The 20965-nt window shown below is 44.1% G+C and overlaps 1 protein-coding gene across 2 annotated transcripts in view; it reads left to right on the forward strand.

Moving 5' to 3' along the window:
* Nucleotides 1-20892, forward strand: part of FAS (Fas cell surface death receptor) — a 61315-nt gene extending 40423 nt beyond the window's left edge. The window contains exons 8-10 of one of the 2 annotated variants that reach the window (XM_077258926.1): nucleotides 9488-9520; nucleotides 11516-11543; nucleotides 19458-20892. In XM_077258926.1, the coding sequence (XP_077115041.1) occupies nucleotides 9488-9520; nucleotides 11516-11543; nucleotides 19458-19753 (357 nt within the window). In that variant the 3' untranslated portion in view covers nucleotides 19754-20892. The remainder of the gene's footprint in view (nucleotides 1-9487; nucleotides 9521-11515; nucleotides 11544-19457) is intronic. The other variant, XM_077258927.1, reaches the window with a different exon arrangement.
* Nucleotides 20893-20965: the final 73 nt, after the last annotated feature.

Consider the following 20965-nt stretch of genomic DNA (forward strand, 5'->3'; position numbering starts at 1 on the left):
TGGGCCCAGGCACTGATGGCATACAGGACTGGCAGCTGCCAGGGCCCACACTGCCCTAGGGGCCCCCAGCCAGTGGCATGTCACTAATAGCGGCACACCACACAGCTGCTATGGGGCCCGTGAGTCAGAGGGGCCCACCCGGTGCCAGCGGAACAGCAGCGGTAGAGCAGCGGGTGACAGGAGGCAGGAGCCAGCTGCTGCGCCTAAAACCTGTGCCCACTGCTAAAGAGAAATGAATATTCACTGCTCCCCATGCCCATGGGCATGGAGAGCAGTGAATATTCATTTCAGTTTAATTGCAGGCAGTGTTAAGCAGCAGTCGCAGATTCCTGCAGCAGCTGGGCGATCACATGTGTCCAGTACTAAAGAGAATAATGTAGGGATTCACTCGCTCAGGTGCATAGGAGGAAACAGGAGGCACATTCTCTTTAATGTCCATGTAGGTTTATTCACTCCATAAACCATTTAGGAAACATAAACAAACGATATTCAGTCTTATACCAGACAGATGAATCCTCCAAAGTCCATAGGGGAGCTCCGCTCTCTTTCAGACCTGTAGGCACACAGGCTGTGCTATGTCCAGCACACGGGCTCTGTCTGAAGCCACAGACACAGAAAGGCTTCTTCCTCTAATTACACAGACTCCTGTCTGTAGTGTCCCACCTGGACACACGGAAATCTGTCCACACTGACAGGTTCCCATACACTCTCCTGTGCCAAACACATCTCCATTAAGTAGCCTGAAACCACACCCAGAACCCATCACATGATTAGACATGTGGTTGTGACATCACCACAGGTCCTGACACACATACCGACAGCTATGGTTACATCACAGCGGTAAGCCATCTATGTGACACATATCTCCCGTCAATTAGATACCCTTTAGCCACGCTACATACCTCACCCCTCTGCCTAAAGCCGTGGGGCTTGGCACTTGTCCTTAACCGACCAGAGACCCCTCTCAGTCGTCCCTGACAGTCAAACCGTCTGTCTAAGTCAGAGCCTGTTATTGAACCCTTGTCCTCTCGTCTGCTACAGGATCTCCTGCTTAGGTCACTTAACCCTGAGCTGACTGAGGCATCACTGCTTCTACTTGTTTCATCAGGCCACCTTCTCCCATGGTCTTTATTTCCTGGAGAGGAATCCATCCACTTTTCTCTATGTCCTCTGTTAGCTTCAGCTTGAGGACTTCCGGTCTTATGCAAAGTTCTTCGCCTCTCTGGCAGCTGTTTATTAACTTGCAGTCTCTCAAGTCTCAGCTGCTCTACCTCCCTTAGGTATGCCATGCGATATTCCAGAAGCATGCGGATATTCCTAACACTCTCTCTGGATCCGACAACCAGGAACGGAACCATCCCATCTTCATCCATGACCTGGACCTCTTCATCAGCCGGTATCCTCAGTCTCTTCAGACCGGATTTATCCACCATCTCCTGCATCACTCTCCCAAGTTTCCCAATGACTTTCGCCACCAGAGCTTTGGGTACTTGGACTGTGTCTTCCACTAAGCCCGACTGACTAAGAGCTTTCCTTTCACGCTCCAAACGTCGAACGGCTTCATCATTCTTCAAAATGATCCTCTGTTTTGTACGGAGGCAGTGTAGGTGCATATCCCTCAGGACAGCCACCCGCTTCACTATAACTTCCCTAGTCGACAGTATGACCAACTGCTGAGTCTCAGGCGCCCAGTGCACACTACACGCCTCTACCGCCTTTCTAAATGCCTCATGCACACCCTTCCTGGCTCACGCTTCTCGCATGTCTTCGGGTACATCAATCACGGTCTTGAAGAGCGGGGTCTCACACTCTTCATAGACAGATGGCTCCCTTTTTGCCTCTGACCTTTCCACCAAGACGTCTGTCACGACCGGGTGACTCTCTTGTTCCGCTTTTAGCACGAACTCTTCCTCAGTCTTTTCTTCCGCTTGAGCCTTCGCCAAGATGGGCATTGGCAACTCCTCTGCCAGGCAGCGACGTTCCTCCCCTCTCTCCTCAGCTCCTGCTGATGTTTTTCTTGAGCCATTCTGAGCACATCCATATCTTTCAATATGGCCCTATTCATGGCCTGACACACTGATAGGTGACCTCTGAGTTCAACGACCTCCTTCTCTAGGTCACCCACTTTGTGCTCAATTGCTTGCCTCAGGACCCTTTCTTGTTCAACAGTTTCTTTAAGCAGCTCTATGTTATGGTCCTGCTCTCTTTTGGCCAGCACATGTAGATTTTCAGAAGGGCTCTCTTGCCCACCCAGACTCTGCCTATTCAGAGTTCCACCTGTTTCTGCATCCAGCTCTATGGTCTCTCCTGGGCTCTCTGTCTGTTTACTCTTAGGTACCTCTGGACTCTTGGTAACCTCAGAGTTCTCCATTTCTTCAGCATCAGGTACTTCATCATACTGAGCCACTTCACTCTTTCCAGGCATTGCAGATATGGGACTACCACAGGTCTGTTTTAATTCCAGCCCTACCTCTGTGTTGGGATTTGTCAGAGGTAAAGTGACCTCCTTATCAAAGACAGTAACCTGATCTGTAACTGACCCTGTCTCTTTCTCATCATCTCTCTTCTCAGAGGGCGTAACCTGTCCCGTCTTTTTGCGTCCCCCGCGACGAGATGAAGATTTGTGATTTTTACTGGGCTCCTCCTTACTGCACTCTTTTCCCTTTGCGCTCGAGTCACAGTCTGGATAGGAGTCACCCCCTCTCACCCTGTCATCCTGGAACCGCAAGTCCCCACTTAAACAGGTGTCAGACCCACACTTTCTTCCAGTCACCCATAACTCTGGACTATTGACATTAGGTGGCGCTACTTTCTCTTTACACATCATCATCACACCACTCGGAATCACTACAGCCTCCTGTTGTGGTGGGGCTCCCTTAGGGTCACTCAGACTCCGTTGTGAGCAATCAGACACTCCCCTTTCCTCCCGCAAGTCCCAAAACCTTTCAAAGTCCTGGCCTATAACAACAGGGAATGATGGCAAGTCTGAGACTACAGGTACATCATGGCTGGCAATAATAGTGGGCGTCTCAATGATTACCCTGGATACCGGATAATCCCTAGCGACCCCATGAACGCAGTGGACTTCCATCTTCCTTCCGGGAATCAGATAGACAGGGAGTGTGGCGCTTACCAGCATCACCAGGCTCCCTGAGTCCAGAAGTCCAGTCACGCACACTCCATTGACTTCTACAGAACAACTCTGTGACATCTTGTCAGACGAAAAGTCAGTACAACATTCTGAACATGCGCTGTTCTTAAATTGAATCCGGCAACAGTTCAACAGCGCATTCGCCGCCGCCCCTTTTTGGGCCACCACCCCTAATTGGGTTGCCGCCCCCTTTTGGACTCCACCCCCTTTTGGGTTACCACCCCCTTGTGGACTATTTTCTCCTTTAGGGCCATCACCCCTTTTAGGGACTCCACCCCCTTTTGGGCAACTACCCCCTTTTGAGACGCAGCCCCTTTTTGGCCAACCATAGTTATTTGGGGTCACCGCTCCGTTTTGGGACTCCTCCCCACTTTTAGGGACACCACCCCACTCTGGGGTACACCCTGTGGACTTCCCACAGTACTCTCAGGCCCCAGTTCGCCCAGCACACTAATGTGACTCTGGCCCTTTAAGAGTCTGCACACTAAACCAGCAGTGTCTTTTTTTTTTCTCTTTTCTCTCTTTGCTGCAACCGCGCTGCACAGCTCAACCGCAGACTTCGTGGACCCGCCGATCCACAGCAAGCCGCTTGTCACCTTCGTGGACCCGCCGATCCACAGCAAGCCGCTTGTCACCTTCGTGACCCCACCGAGCCACAGCAAATTCCGTGACCTCACCGAGCCACAGCAAGCTGACCACAGAAGGAGAAAAAAAAGAGAAATACCTGGACTCGCCGGTCCACAGCAAGCACCTGCACACGTGCTTTATAGAAAAAAAACAGTCTTTCACTGACCCCAGTTAGTACAGCACACAGACTTCGGTCTGTTTCACACCTGGCTTTACAGCCCAAACACAGTTTTTCGCTGACCCTGGTCAGTATCACACGGTTTCCAGACCGTTACCTGTTGGTGGCGGCCACACAGGTTCCCGGATCCCTCTTCTCCTCAGAGGTATTCACAAACTGCAGTTCTCACTGACCCCGATCAGTTTTTACTCACGGTTTTTCAAGACCGTCCAATCTTCTGGCTCAGACCAGCCAGCGCTGCAAGACGTGCTGCTTGGATCTTTGCCCGCATTCCAAACACCAATTGTAGGGATTCACTCGCTCAGATGCGTAGGATGAAACAGGAGGCACATTCTCTTCAGTGTTCATGTAGGTTTATTCACTCCATAAACCATTTAGGAAACATAAACAAATGATATTCAGTCTTATACCAGACAGATGAATCCTCCAAAGTCCATAGGGGAGCTCCGCTCTCTCTCAGACCTGTAGGCACACAGGCTGTGCTATGTCCAGCACGCGGGCTCTGTCTGAAGCCACAGACACAGAAAGGCTTCTTCCTCTCAATACACAGACTCCTGTCTGTAGTGTCCCACCTGGACACACGGAAATCTGTCCACAATGACAGGTTCCCATACACTCTCCTGTGCCAAACACATCTCCATTAAGTAGCCTGAAACCACACCCAGAACCCATCACATGATTAGACATGTGGTTGTGACATCACCACAGGTCATGACACACATACCGACAGCTATGGTTACATCACAGCGGTAAGCCATCTATGTGACACTTATCTCCCGTCGATTAGATACCCTTTAGCCACGCTACAATGAATATTCACTGGTCTTCATGCCCATGGGAGTGGAGAGCAATGAATATTCATTTCCTGGGGCCGCCCCACTGCGTACTCCGCATTCAACTGTATCGGCATCATAGATGCTGATACAGTTGAAAGCAATAATGAGGAGAGGGCATCAGATGACGCTCCCTCCCACATCATTCCCCTCGGCCTCTGACACTGCAGATGCGCAATGATCTCACTTCATCCTATGTGCGGCAGTGCATCTGCTGAGACCAGAGCAGAGCTGGGATCACCGGGGGAATGAGGAGGAGAGATGAGTATTGTGTTTTTTATTTATATATATACAGTGCCTACAAGTAGTATTCAACCCCCTGCAGATTTAGCAGGTTTAATAAGATGCAAATAAGTTAGAGCCTTCAAACTTCAAACAAGAGCAGGATTTATTAACAGATGCATAAATCTTACAAACCAAAAAGTTTTGTTGCTCAGTTACATTTTTATAAATTTTAAACATAAAAGTGTGGGTCAATTATTATTCAACCCCTAGGTTTAATATTTTGTGGAATAACCTTTGTTTGCAATTACAGCTAATAATCGTCTTTTATAAGACCTGATCAGGCCGGCACAGGTCTCTGGAGTTATCTTGGCCCACTCCTCCATGCAGATCTTCTCCAAGTTATCTAGGTTCTTTGGGTGTCTCATGTGGACTTTAATCTTGAGCTCCTTCCACAAGTTTTCAATTGGGTTAAGGTCAGGAGACTGACTAGGCCACTGCAACACCTTGATTTTTTGCCTCTTGAACCAGGCCTTGGTTTTCTTGGCTGTGTGCTTTGGGTCGTTGTCTTGTTGGAAGATGAAATGACGACCCATCTTAAGATCCTTGATGGAGGAGCGGAGGTTCTTGGCTAAAATCTCCAGGTAGGCCGTACTATCCATCTTCCCATGGATGCGGACCAGATGGCCAGGCCCCTTGGCTGAGAAACAGCCCCACAGCATGATGCTGCCACCACCATGCTTGACTGTAGGGATGGTATTCTTGGGGTCGTATGCAGTGCCATCCAGTCTCCAAACGTCACGTGTGTGGTTGGCACCAAAGATGTCGATCTTGGTCTCATCAGTCCAGAGAACCTTGAACCAGTCAGTCTCAGAGTCCTCCAAGTGATCATGAGCAAACTGTAGACGAGCCTTGACATGACGCTTTGAAAGTAAAGGTACCTTATGGGCTCGTCTGGAACAGAGACCATTGCGGCGGAGTACGTTACTTATGGTATTGACTGAAACCAATGTCCCCACTGCCATGAGATCTTCCCGGAGCTCCTTCCTTGTTGTCCTTGGGTTAGCCTTGACTCTTCGGACAAGCCTGGCCTCGGCACGGGAGGAAACTTTCAAAGGCTGTCCAGGCCATGGAAGGCTAACAGTAGTTCCATAAGTCTTCCACTTCCGGATGATGCTCCCAACAGTGAAGACAGGTAGGCCCAACTCCTTGGAAAGGGTTTTGTACCCCTTGCCAGCCTTGTGACCCTCCACGATCTTGTCTCTGATGGCCTTGGAATGCTCCTTTGTCTTTCCCATGTTGACCATGTATGAGTGCTGTTCACAAGTTTGGGGAGGGTCTTAAATAGTCAGAAAAGGCTGGAAAAAGAGATAATTAATCCAAACATGTGAAGCTCATTGTTCTTTGTGCCTGAACTACTTCTTAATACTTTAGGGGAACCAAACAGAATTCTGGTGGGTTGAGGGGTTGAATAATAAATGACCCTCTGAAAAGACTTTTCACAATTTAAAAAAATAAATAAACAAAGAAATAACATTCTTTTTTGCTGCAGTCCATTTCACACTTCCAGGCTGATCTACAGTCCAAATGTCACAATGCCAAGTTAATTCCAAATGTGTAAACCTGCTAAATCTGCAGGGGGTTGAATACTACTTGTAGGCACTATATATATATATATATATATATATATATATATATATATATATATATATATATATACAGGGTGGGCCATTTATATGGATACACCTAAAAAAATGGGAATGGTTGGTGATATCAACTTCTTGTTTGTGGCACAGTAGTATATGGGAGGGGGAAAACTTTTCAAGATGGGTGGTGACCATGGTGTCCATTTTGAAGTTGGCCTTTTTGGATCCAACTTTAATTTTTTCAATGGGAAGAGGGTCATGTGACACATCAAACTTATTGAGAATTTCACAAGAAAAACAATGGTGTGCTTGGTTTTAACTTAACTTTATTCTTTCATGAGTTATTTACAAGTTTATGACCACTTATAAAATATGTTCAAAGTGCTGCCCATTATGTTGGATTGTCAATGCAACCCTCTTCTCCCACTCTTGACACACTGATAACAGCACCACAGAAGAAATGCTAGCACAGACTTCCAGTATCCGTTGTTTCAGATGCTGCAAATCTCGTATCTCCACATGGTGTGGTATATGGGGTACAAAGATAGAGGGGCCATTCTTCATCAATGCAAACCTCAATGCCACTGGATATCTGATATTGCTACATGATGATGTGTTGCCCTCTTTATGCACTGAAGATGGCACGCTCCCTTTATGGGTGTCAGGTCCGAACAGTTTCCTGGAAAGTGGATTGGTCGTCGTGGGTCATTTGAATGGCCACCAAGGTCTACCAATCTGACCCCCTTAGACTTTTATCTTTGGGGTCATATGAAGGCAATCGTCTATGCTGTGAAGATACAAGATGTGCAGCATCTGAAACAGATATTGTAAGTCTGTGCTAGCATTTCTTCCGCGGTGTTGCTATCAGTGTGTCAAGAGTGGGAGAAGAGGGTTGCATTGACAATCCAACAGAATGGGCAGCACTATGAACACATTTTAGAAGTGGTCTTAAACTTGTAAATAACTCATTAAAGAATAAAGTTACGTGAAAACCAAGCACACCATTGTTTCTCTTGTGAAATTCTCAATAAGTTTGATGTGTCACATGATCCTCTTCCATTGAAAAAAAATAAAGTTGGATCCAAAATGGTCAACTTCAAAATGGCCACCATCGTCACCACCCATCTTGAAAAGTTTTCCCCTTCCCATATACTATTGTGCCACAAACAGGCAGTTGATTTCACCAACCAATCCCATTTTATTTAGTTGTATCCATATAAATGGCCCACCCTGAATATATATATATATATATATATATATATATATATATGTATATGTATATATATATATATATATATATATATATATATATATATATATATATCAGTGAGTGAGTACTGACGGCCATAATACTGTAGGACTGTGGGGTTGGATTATATTCCATAGGGGGGACTGTATTATATTCTATGGTGGGGCTACATTATATTTTGTGTATTTAGGATTGTTATTTAGGGTTTTGCTTCCATTGGCCCTTGTTATTGGGTGTGCATAATGTGTGTGTTGTGCCATTTCCTGCTACTGTATATACTGGCTATATTACTCTTCGTGTGATTTTGTACCTATTGTATTCTGCTTATCATAAAATGTTGTATTATACATGTTCTATGACACAGATTATTGAGTACCACCAGTATAGGTCTACAGTAGGTGTGTGTGTTATTCTTATACCTGCTGTATGAAGTGCCCCTATTGTCTTTTTCTTCACTTTGTGTGGGTTTTATGTGAACAAATGAATTCATAAAGATGATATGTTTGGTATGAAAAAGTCCACCATTTTTCTTTTCATAGAAAGAATATAGCAGACTCTAACATATGGGCCCTCTGAATCATAACCTGCACCAGTCCCAAAAAGAAACAAAATTATGACCATCAGATTTGAACCTTTTGAACTGTCACTGGGAAATTAGCATCATAGTTATGGCCTCTCTCTTAAATGCTTAATATTTGCTCTTGTTCATTTACTTTTATTATTATTATTCCCTGGTTGAATCTTTTGTTTTGTCACATATCAGCAATAAAAAAAGGAACAGTCATGATTTGGACACAACTTTTATCAAATTCCCTTATGGATCATCATCCGTTGACATCGATCAATTAAAAGTCACAGTTAAAAGACACAGCAAATAGACAATTCAATACATAAAAAAATCTAGTACTTGATATTATAGAGAGGAATAGTTACCCAAAGTGTCGTAGTCTATACACATAAAATGTGCCACTTACAGGATACTCATATGATACAGTGTAAATCGCGGAAAAAAATGGAAACTACCAGCACCAAATCCCTTGGTTTGTCTCCAAAAGTCTTCCACCATTGGACATTGCACCCACATGATACAGTTTGCATACAAGCTGTGCTTTGTTTGTCTTGGCTTGATAAAGATCGAAACTTTGCTATACTATTTTTTATTGCATGCTATGTGATGAAATAAAGGATTTTGTGGCATTTTGGTGCAGTCATGCCAGGAAAGCACGGAATCACTAAAGTAGTTCAGGGAATCATTTTAATTTGCTTTTATCATTAGTCATTGTGTATAATTACAACCCCGCCCCTCTCCAAAGTCCAGGGACATTTTTTTTTCTTGTAATGGATTTAAGGGTTGGGCCAAACTACACACTGGCGATGCATCAAGAACGCAGACTAAGATCCGACTACCAATAGAGGGCCAAGGGTCGCACTATTGTGAAGCAAAACTGTGCGGCAATTGGCCATCAAGGTAGACAAGGAAGAGTTCGGTTTGTTCACGGCAAACCACACTTTATGACCCTACCAAAATTGTACATGTTTATTTCTGCAAACTTAATAATGCGTTAACCTGTTGTTTTACAGTGCAATCCCAACTATTTACCTGTCAGAAAAAAGGTAGGCATCAAGTATCTTACTTCTTGTATTTTAAGGATGATGTTGAGGGGTTGACTTTGGAATCAAATCTATTGCATCCTTTACTTGTAATTAGTGATGAGCGAATGTGCTCGTTACTTGAGTTTTCCGAGCATGCTCGGGTGTTCTCCGAGTATTTTGAGCATGCTCATAAATTATGTTTGTCCCCGCAGCTGCATGATTTGCAGCTGCTAGAGAGCCTGAATACATGTGGGGATTCCCTAACAAACAGGCAATCCCTACATGTGTTCAGGTTGTCTAACAGCTGCAAATCATTCAGCTGCAGGGACTCAAACATAATTTATGAGTATGCCCAAGATACTCGGAGAATACCTGAGCATGCTCGGAAAACTCGAGTAATGAGCACATTCACCTCTCACTACTTGTAATACATCAAAATAATTTGGAGCTTTGTATCAGAACATGGAGTTCAGGCCCTTATAACAATACTAGACCATGTGGCAGAAGAACATTTGAAAGTCCACAAAAAGAAAAGAAGCGCTCACTTCAATGGGGCGCACGTTCCATGTCCAGGGAACCTTCCTGGATATGCCAAACCATCCAACATCAAATGAACAGCGCTCCACTCGGGTGTAGATATTTCCAAAAGATAATTTATTCAGCCATGATAAAGCAGCTGTAGCGCCCCCACTGCCGCAGGGCCAAGGGGTACCCGGTACCGGGCCTCTGAGTCTCTGCTCTGGGATTGTCACGGTGGCTAGACCCGGCCCGTGACCCTGCTGAGGGGCGCCCAATGAAAGGTGTAGATGGTGGGGGTGATGTAATGGTGCGGTGCAGGTCGCAGTAAATAACGAGGACACCAGGTTGCAGTCTCTTTACCTCTTTACTGAAGGCTTCAGGATCCTCAGTCAGGAATACGGTAAACCGGGCTGCGCGAGTCCGGCCGGTCCGATGGCACCTCCAGAGTTCCCTTTACAGGTGGAAATCTGTGCCTACCTTCTAGCGCTTGTGTGTTGTGGTCCTCCCCTGCTGTGCTTACGGGATAGTCCCCACAACTGTTGTGTCTGTTTCTGAAGTTCCCTCACAACTCGATTCTGATGTTCTTCTTCGTCCCCCAAATGATATGGCTAGGACGCACCCGTATGACGGGTAGGCTCGGAGCTCTTCCTGGACCCTAGTGTCGCCCTTCTCCTGTTGTTGCCCCCTGTGTCTTCATAGGTGATTTGTGTGAGACAGCCCGCCTATAGCTGACTGTCCTGCCGTAGGTTTGAAGTTAGGCCTGGAGCTCTATACTTCCTCGGCGTTCCGGCCACCGGCTGCGCGCCTCAGTAGGATGTTGCCTCGTCTTACAGCACGACTCCTACTGGTGTTTCTCCTTGTTGCGTTGATCTCGTTTCTCACTCAGCACAATAAACCTCGCTTCTTGTCCTTTCTTAGGGTACCGCCGCGATCAGGTGCAGGCGCGGTCCCGTAACGTTCTCTCAGTTCGCTAGGCCTCTGTCAGGATCCCACCCCTGACAGGGACCCCCCTGAGTCTCTCCCCGCAACACCCTCTGCCACAGGATGTTGCCTGTTCGATTCCCAGTCAGCTTCTGTCTAACTTCCTGCCTAACCCCCAGTTTTACCAGACTGTGAGGAGTGGCCTAATACATAGCACCCTTAGCTCCCCCTGGAGGCCAGACTGTGAAGTGTATTGGTGTCTGTGATACCTGGTCAGGTGAACTCCTTCAGTGCCATCAGACGTACCATGGCCCCCCTTAGCGGCGGAGCATCAGTACTGCAACGACCAGAACTCTGGGGCGCTGCACAGCAACACCTACACCCGAGTGGAGCGCTGTTAATTTGATGTTGAACATTTGAAAGTCGTCCTTTAAAACCTCTCAATTGTTCCTGAGTATTTAATTGACCAAATGTGAGACCTTCAGGGTTGCATTTTGTTTTCTCTTAGATTTGTACATGTAATTAATGCAGTCTTAGTAATCTACAAGCTATTGATCTGATTTTCTTCCCTTCCAGAGTTTTATTTTCCCTGAAGAACTGAAAGGTAATTCGACATGAATGTGTAGATGTTGTTATTATCATTTTACTGACACTTTATGAGTATCAAGTAGATTATATTTTGTTAAAGAGGAACAGTCACCAGTTATAGAATGTTAAAATAGTGGCTACAGAGCTGAAAAAAACTTATTTTGTATTTCTCATTTCCATTGTGGAGGTATTAGTTTGTGCGCACAATTATTAGACATATGAGTATTTTGACCATATCATCATTTTATGCAAATTTTCAAACTCTAAACTGTATAAACTTGAATGCTTATTGGATGAAGCAGATCACGAGATGTGTATTTGTGTAATGAGGGAGGCGAGGTCTAAGGATATCACCACCTTTAATTGTAGTGTCCTGAATTATTAGGCAGTGTGTTTTCCTAAGGCAAAGTAGGCCAAAAAATTATTTAACTGACTCAAAAAAGTCAAAAATTGCTGCAAGTCTTGCAGAAGGATGCAACACTGTTGAAGTTGTTAAAGTATTGTGGTGGGATCACATGACCATCAAAGGTTTTGTTAAAAATAGTCTAAAGGGTCAGAAAAGATGTATGGAAAACAAAAAATGTACATTCACTGCAAAATATGTGAGAAGAATCAAAATGTGAAGCGACCAGGAAGCCATTATTCTTCAGTGCTGTCATATTCCAGAACTGCAACCTCCCTGAAGGCCCAGAAGTGCAGAGTGTTAAGTGCCGAGAGATATGGCCAAGGTAAGGAAGGCAGAAACCTGACAATCACTGAACAATACAGAACCTGAAATGTCAACACTGGGCCAAGAAATATTGGAAGACAGATTTTTCAAAGGTTTTATTAACTGACTAGACTGTGGCCCGATTCTAACGCATCGGTTATTCTAGAATATGCATGTCCCCGTAGTATATGGACAATGATGATTCCAGAATTCGCGGCAGACTGTGCCCGTCGCTGATTGGTCGAGGCAACCTTTATGACATCATCGTTGCCATGCTGTGCCCGTCGCTGATTGGTCGAATCAGAGACGCGGGATTTCCAGGACAGACAGACAGACAGAATCGGGCCACAATCTAGTCAGTTAATAAAACCTTCTAACGCATCGGGTATTCTAGAATATGCATGTCCCCGTAGTATATGGACAATGATGATTCCAGAATTCGCGGCAGACTGTGCCCGTCGCTGATTGGTCGAGGCAACCTTTATGACATCATCGTTGCCATGCTGTGCCCGTCGCTGATTGGTCGAATCAGAGACGCGGGATTTCCAGGACAGACAGACAGAAGGTTTTATTAACTGACTAGATTGTGGCCCGATTCTAACGCATCGGGTATTCTAGAATATGCATGTCCCGTAGTATATGGACAATGATGATTCCAGAATTCGCGGTAGACTGTGCCCGTCGCTGATTGGTCGAGGCAACCTTTATGACATCATCGTCGCCATGGCAACCATTATGACATCTACGTCGATACTGTGCCCGTCGCTGATTGGTCGAGGCGAATTCGCGGCAGACTGTGCCCGTCGCTGATTGGTGGAGGCAACCTTTATGACATCGTCGCCATGCTGTGCCCGTCGCTGATTGGTCGAGGCCTGGCGGCCTCGACCAATCAGAGACGCGGGATTTCCAGGACAGACAGACGGAAAAACCCTTAGACAATTATATATATAGATGAGCTAAGTGACATTTGATGGACCAGATTGATGAGCTCATGGCTGGACCTGTAAACGGGCACTGACCTCCACTTCGAATCAGATGCCAGTAAGTTGGAGGTGGGGTACTTCTATGGCTGGTATTATTAAAGATGAGCCAGTTGGACCTTTTCAGTTTGAAAATGGACTCAAAATCAACTCCCACACCTACTACCTGCTTTTTTAGAAGACACTTTCTTCAAGTCTGCATCTTTCGAGAGTTTTTATACAGGACATTGCTCCATTGCAACATAAAAGTACTCCACTGCTTGTCTAGCCAGTAAAGGCCTTAAAGATGAAATAATAATGACAATACTACTTCTTCTTTTAAGTTAGACGCTACTGAGAACTTATGGGCCCTTATTAAAGGCAGTCTATCAACACAAAATGACTGTTCAAGCCAAGCACGGGCGCTCAGTGCATCATGGCGGGCCAATCATTTAAGTGCACCTTCCTACCTATCTTTCGCTACCATTTTCTGGCTCCATGAAGCCAGACCTGTCAATAAAAGAAGAGGGGAATGTGGAGATAGAGAGAAAACAAGTAGGTAGAACTGTGCATTTAAATATTAGGCTCCACCATGACGCTCCGAACTCCTGCTCTTGGTTTCAACAGTCATTCTGTTCTGATAGCAAGAGGAGATTTATGGTGAATGAAAACAGTCACTTCTCTTATCAGGGTCTGGTAGAATGTGGTTGGTGCTACCCAAAAAGTTGATCATCAACAGATTAAAAAACTGGCATCCTAAATGCATGGAAGGATTATGACGGTTATTATGGTTATTGAAAAGAAGTACAGCTAGATTACCAACTGATATTTTTTTGGGGGAAATGGAATGAATGTATTTTTAAACATTTTGAGGTGTTTGGTTATTATTCACCCTTTAATATAAGAAAAAAAAAACAATTTCAATAGGAAAATGTACCGTATATACTCGAGTATAAGCCGACCCGAGTATAAGCTGACCCCCTAATTTTGCCACAAAAAACTGGGAAAACTTATTGACTCGAGTATAAGCCTAGGGTGGAAAATGCAGCAGGTACCGGTGAATTTCCAAAATAAAAATAGATGCTCCATACCGTTCATTATTGCCCCAAAGGAGGTTCCATATAAAGCTGTGCCATATATAATGCTCCATACCGTTGATTATTGCCCCATAGATGCTCCATATATAGCTGTGCCATATATAATGCTCTGCACCATTCATTATGGCCCCATAGATGCTCCATATAAAGCAGTGCCATATATGCTCTGCACTGTTCATTATTGCCCCATAGATGCTCCTTATAAAGCAGTGCCATATATGCTCTGCACTGTTCATTGTTGCCCCATAGATGTGCCATATAAATCTGTGCCATATATAGTGCTCTGCACCGTTGCCCCATAGATACTCCACATAAATCTGTGCCATATATAATGCTCCATACCGTTGATTATTGCCCCATAGATGCTCCATATAAAGCTGTGCCATATATATGCTCTGCACCGTTGCCCCATAGATGTGCCATATAAATCTGTGCCATATATAATGCTCTGCACCATTGCCCCATAGATGTGCCATATAAATCTGTGCCATATATAGTGCTCTGCACCGTTGCCCCATAGATACTCCACATAAATCTGTGCCATATATAACGCTGCTGCTGCAATAAAACAAAACAAAACACATACTCACCTCTCTTGCTTGCAGCTCCTCAGCGTCCCGGCGTCTCTCTGCACTGACTGTTCAGGCAGAGGGCGGCGCGCACACTAATACGTCATCGCGCCCTCTGACCTGAACAGTCAGAACAAGAGGACGCGAAGACAGAGCGGCGCCCGGCGTGTGGAACGCGGACAGGTGAATATAAAATACTCACCTAGTCCCGGCGCTCCTGGCGCTCCCCCTGCCTGTCACACTGTTTCCGGGTGCCGCAGCTCTTCCTCTGTCAGCGGTCACTGGCACCGCTGATTAGAGAAATGAATTTGCGGCTCCACCCCTATGGGAGTGGAGTCCATATTCATTTCTCTAATGAGCGGTCCCACGTGACCGCTGAACAGGGGAAGAGCTGCGGCACCGAAGACAGTGTGACAGGCAGGGGGAGCGTCAGGAGCGCCGGGACTAGGTGAGTATGCCTCAGCGCCCTCTCCCCCTCACCCGCCGACCCCACCGCCGACCGTGACTCGACCAAAAATTTGGGCTGAAAATCTCGGCTTATACTCGAGTATATACGGTATGTTTTTCATTTAGATGCATAATAATTCTGCACTCTAACACGTTGCAGATTATTCGCGGTTTTTTCCCTATAAAAACGCTATAAAACCGCAAATAATCTGCTTATATTATGCATCCTATCATTTTTAATGAATTCTGCACTTTTTGTACACATGATGCGTTTTTTTCCGCGGTAAAAACGCATCGCGGTAAAAAACGCAGCATGTTCATTAATTTTGCGGTTTTTTTGCGGATTTCCCACTTAAAATGCATTGGGAAGTGTCCGGAAAAAACCGCGGCAAAAACGCGTCAAAACCGCGGCAAAATCGCGGCAAAAACGCACGCGGTTTTCTTGCGGATTTCTTGCAGAAAATGTCCTGAATTCTCCAGAATTTTCTGCAAGAAATCCTGAACGTGTGCACATAGCCTAAGGCCATGTGCACACGTTCAGGATTTCTTGCAGAAATTTCCTGAAGAAAACCGGAAATTTTCTGCAAGAAATCCGCATTTTTTTTTTTTGCGTTTTTTTTCCGTTTTTTTCGCGTTTTTTTAGCATTCTGCAAGCGTAATTAGCTTGCAGAATGCTAAAGTTTTCCAAGCGATCTGTAGCATCGCTTGGAAAACTGACTGACAGGTTGGTCACACTTGTCAAACATAGCGTTTGACAAGTGTGACCATCTTTTTACTATAGATGCAGCTTATGCAGCATCTATAGTAAAAGACATAATGTTTAAAAATAATAAAAAAAATAAAAAAATGCTTATACTCACCCAGACGATCTCCTCAGCGGCGTCCGTTCCTCTTCCTATAGCTAGTGTGTGCGCACAGGGCCTTCCGTGACGTCACGGTCACATGACCGCTCACGACCAATCACAGGACAGTGACATCATCGGCAGGTCCTTCACCGCACACCAGCTACAGGAACCGAAGCGGCAGCATGCAGCACAGAGGCGGGAAGACATCGAGGGTGAGTATATGACTATTTTTTATTTTAATTCTTATTTTTTGACCACTTATATGGTGCCCAGTCCGTGGAGGAGAGTCTCCTCTCCTCCACCCTGGGTACCAACCGCACATAATCTGATTACTTCCCGCATGGTGTGCACAGCCCCGTGCGGGAAGTAAGCAGATCAATGGACTCCTAGGTGTGCGGAATCCCCTGCAATTCCGCATTTTAATGAACATGTTGCTTTTTTTTCCGCGATGCGATTTTTTCGCGGAAAAAAAGGCTACATTTGCACAAAAAATGCGGAATACACTTAAAATAATAGGAGGCATATGTTAGCGTTTTTTTCGCGTTTTTATCACGTTTTTATAGCGAAAAAACGCGAAAAAAACGCGAAAAATACTTAACGTGTGCACATGGCCTAATAGTTGTCCAATTCTGCACACTTAGATATTCCTCTAAGAAAACAAAGCCTGAATTTTACTTTCTTAACCCCTTCAAGACCTTGCCCTTTTTAATTTTTGCTTTTCTGTTTTTCACTCCCCTTCTTCCCAGAGCCATAACTTTTTTATTTTTTGGTCAATATGGCCACATGAGGGCCTGTTTTTTGTGGGACAAATTGTACTTTTGAACAACAACTTTGTTTTTACCATATCGTGTACTTAAAACTGGAAAAAAAATTCCAAGTGCGGTGAAATTTCAAAAAAAGTGCAAATTCCACAGCTGTTTTTTTTTTATTTTTTTTTACTATATTCACCAAATGCTAAAACTGACCTGTCATTATGATTCTCCAGATCAATACGAGTTCATAGACACCAAACATGTAAAGGTTCTTTTCATTTAAGTGGTGAAAAAAATCCCAAATTTGTAAAAAAAAAAAAAAAAAAATTGTGCCATATTCCGAGACTCGTAGCTTGTGCATTTTTCGTGATCTAAGGTTGGGTGCAGGCTTATTTTTTGGGTGCCGAGCTGACATTTTTATTGATACCGTTTTGGTGTGTTATTGCACTTTAATACAATGTCGCGGCGACAAAAAAATCGTAATTCTGGCATTTTGACTTTTTTTTCGCTACGCCGTTTAGCGATCAGGATAATATTTTTTTTTATTGATAGATTAGGCGATTCTGAACGTGGCTATAGCAAATATGTGTATGTTTGATTTTTTTATTGTTTTATTTTGAATGGGGAGAAAGGGGGATGCTTAACACTAGACCTTGCAAATCAAGGTCCCAGAGTCTGGAGGAAGAGTGAAGAGGCCACAATCCAAGCTGCTTGAGGTCTAGTGTGAATTATCCACAATCAGTGATGGTTTGGGGAGCCATGTCATCTGCTGGTGTAGGTTCACTGTGTTTTATCAAGACCAAGGTCAGCGCAGCCGTCTACCAGGAAATGTTAGATCACTTCATGCTTCCCTCTGCCGAAACGCTTTTTAGAGATGGAAATTTAATTCTCCAGCAGGACTTGGCACCTGTCCACACTGCCAAAAGTACCAATACCTGGTTGAAAAGCAACAGTATCACTGTGCTTGATTGGCCAGCAAACCTGCCTGACCTTAACCCCAAAGAGAATCTATGTAGCTTTGTCAAGAGGAAGATGAGACACGAGACCCAACAATGCAGAGGAGCTGAAGGCTGCTATCAAAGCAACCTGGGCCTCCATAACCCCTCAGTGGTGCCACAGGCTGATCGTCTCCATGCCACGCCGCATTGATGCAGTAATTGATGCCAAAGGAACCCCGACCAAGTACTGAGTGCATTTACTAAACATACATTTCAGTAGGCCAACATTTTGGATTTTAAAATAATTTTTTCAAGCTGGTGTTATAAAGTATTCTAATTTACTGAGAATGAGATTTGAGTTTTCATTGGCTGTAAGCCATAATCTCAACATGAACAGAAATAAACACGTGAAATAGATCACTCTGTTTGTAATGACTCTATATAATATATGAGTTTCACTTTTGTATTGAATAACTAAAATAAATTAACCTTTTGATGTTCTAATTTTGCGAGATGCACCTGTATAATGACGCCACTGCTCAGAACTTTCACCTACGGTATGTCTAGGACTACAGGGCAACATTGTAGCTAATGACTTCCTCTGGTGATGCATTGCAATCTACAGTACTACTGCGACATATCACAAAATGACTCATTTGCCATAGACTTCATTGCAAGTCACATGCGACTGTGACTTGCGAGCAACTTCACTGCGATTTGGCCATGTTTTACAGCAAAATCACAGCTCTAAATTTAGAGGGAAAGTTTCTCCTAGTGGGGAGTGCCAAGTTGGCGTAAGGAGACTTATAAGCCATGCAATGCTCCTCCCCTGAGAATTGAAATATGAAAGTAGCCTATTCAGAGTAGAGTCTATTTTCATGTTTAAGTTCCCAGGGAAGCATTGTATGGCTTATAAGTCTCCTTACGCCAACTTGGCACTCCCCACTATGAGAAACTTTACCCCTGTCCGAGACCTTTCACACAGCCAAGTCAATCTCTTTCTTTGCACTGATGAGGGTCAAACATCCTGTGAGTTTTAGGATTGCTACTTCTGATAGCACCAGAGTTCCAGTTGTCTTTCTCTCTGAAGAGGCTATTTGCAGCTCTGTTGTGCAACAGCAAGTCACAGACAAGTTGCCCATACAGGATGTTTTTTATTGCCCGACTTTTCTGAGAATTGCTGTCACCCAACACTGTGTAGCCCTAGCCTTAAGTTTCCAGTGCTGATGAGAAAAATGTTCATAGATCCGTGCACTGGTTGTTATTGATTGATCTACACGGCAGAAACCAGTTCGCTGCCCGTGTCTATGAGGAGGTGGATGATGGCACTAATCTACAAAGTACTGTGAGTGGGATCTCCTGCTTTGACACACAGTGTATGTCCTGAGAAGGAAGAAAAAGAAACACCAGGGGCTGACATAACAGGCATGCAACTGAAATATCTGGAAACAAGGGGATTTTTAAAACTATTCCAACTGCGAAAATGTTATGACTCATGTAATATAAGAAAAAAGAAATTAATTGTAGGTCATCCAGTTTGAACTACTACATTTTAAATTGTGAGTTATTTTTGGTGTGTGTCTGTACATTTAAAATATATGTTTTCAATTTCAGATATCGATTTGACTAATCTTTTACGGGACTTCGCACAGAACATGAAGTTTACTGTTGTGCGTAACGTCGTTCACAAACTTGGAATAACAGAGACACAAATTGAGACCATTAAACGTAATGACCAACATGACAATGAAGAGCAAAAATTTCAGCTGCTGAGAACATGGTATGAAGGACATGGGAAGATGGGAGCATTTCAAGAGCTTATTGAGAAACTTCAAGAAGATTCAAAACAACAGACTGTTGAAAAGCTAATAGATATAGCTAGAGAACAGCGGCAGCAAAGTCAAACTTAATCCTTATTTTATTTTTGTTATCCAGAGAAGAGGTCTAATTAACTTTGTATTGTCATGAGGAGAAAGCACTATGAATATAAGAATGTAGTGAAGACAACCTGACTTGAAAGATGGCAGTCTCATAGATATGCGGATAGCCATCAGCTATTATCATGTAGTATTATATGGGGTTCATGGGCCGGGTTCATCAGAGCAGGAGCTCACCTTAGTATGTGGCTGAACACTTAGTTCTGAACATCTGTTCTCAGTGCACTGACTTACCAGTGAGTTTCTGCCTATGCACAGCAGCCAGTCTGAACAAGCAGAGTTACAGGACAAATCAACATGGAGTAATAATGCAGCAGCTTGAGCTGCTGATAATACATGGAGATGATCTCAGACTACCTCAGTCTGCCATAGACAATGCAGATACGTTTCTGTCATTTACCTTGGGACTAAAGGAGAGGAGGGAAAACACAACAAGCAGCCAATAATTTAAAAAAGTAATAACAGAACTATAGCTATAGTAACCAAGGCACCAGATATAGGGCTTAAATGAGGAGGGTCACACTCAGGTGCAGGAACATTGATCCATTATGTTGGGAATAGCAGATTGGTGACTTTCTGATATCTAGCACTTCTCTACCATAGGGTGCTATTATCCATACATTTAATTATTGCTAGTTATTCTGTTCTGTTCTTTTCTTTCCTTTTATTAGGTTACAGGTCCATGCCCTTTTACCCAATTAATTCCACTTACACCCCTGACTTTATATATTAGAGTTTATTCTTTGACCAAGAGTAAACATTTTCCTTCTTCATATTATATTATATTGTCATTAGAAGGGTTGATTTTGATGAGGAAAGCCATTTTTTAGCCATACATTGTTTGTAAGGTGGCTGCTGCAGGATGATGTAGTATTACATGGCGGCTATTACAGGACGGGACCCTGGATGATAAGAGACTCTCCAGTAAGGGACCCATGTTCTCTGATAGGACTTCTAAACAGGGGTGATCCTAAACAGGTGTTTACGTAAGTGTATCGCCCCACTCAGGTGACAGGCTGAGCCTGAGGATGTGTATAATGTATGTAAAATACAAGTGTGTTTACATCAATATTTCATGTCAATTGAATAAAATAAAGCATTGATGGATAGAACTGCCTGATATCTTACGCATTAAGTGGAATATACTTTTTATACAATTGCAGAAAGTAAGGAATACATCTGAGG

The sequence above is a fragment of the Ranitomeya variabilis genome, chromosome 4 (assembly GCF_051348905.1).
Source record: "Ranitomeya variabilis isolate aRanVar5 chromosome 4, aRanVar5.hap1, whole genome shotgun sequence".
In the NCBI taxonomy this organism is placed as follows: Eukaryota; Metazoa; Chordata; class Amphibia; order Anura; family Dendrobatidae; genus Ranitomeya; species Ranitomeya variabilis.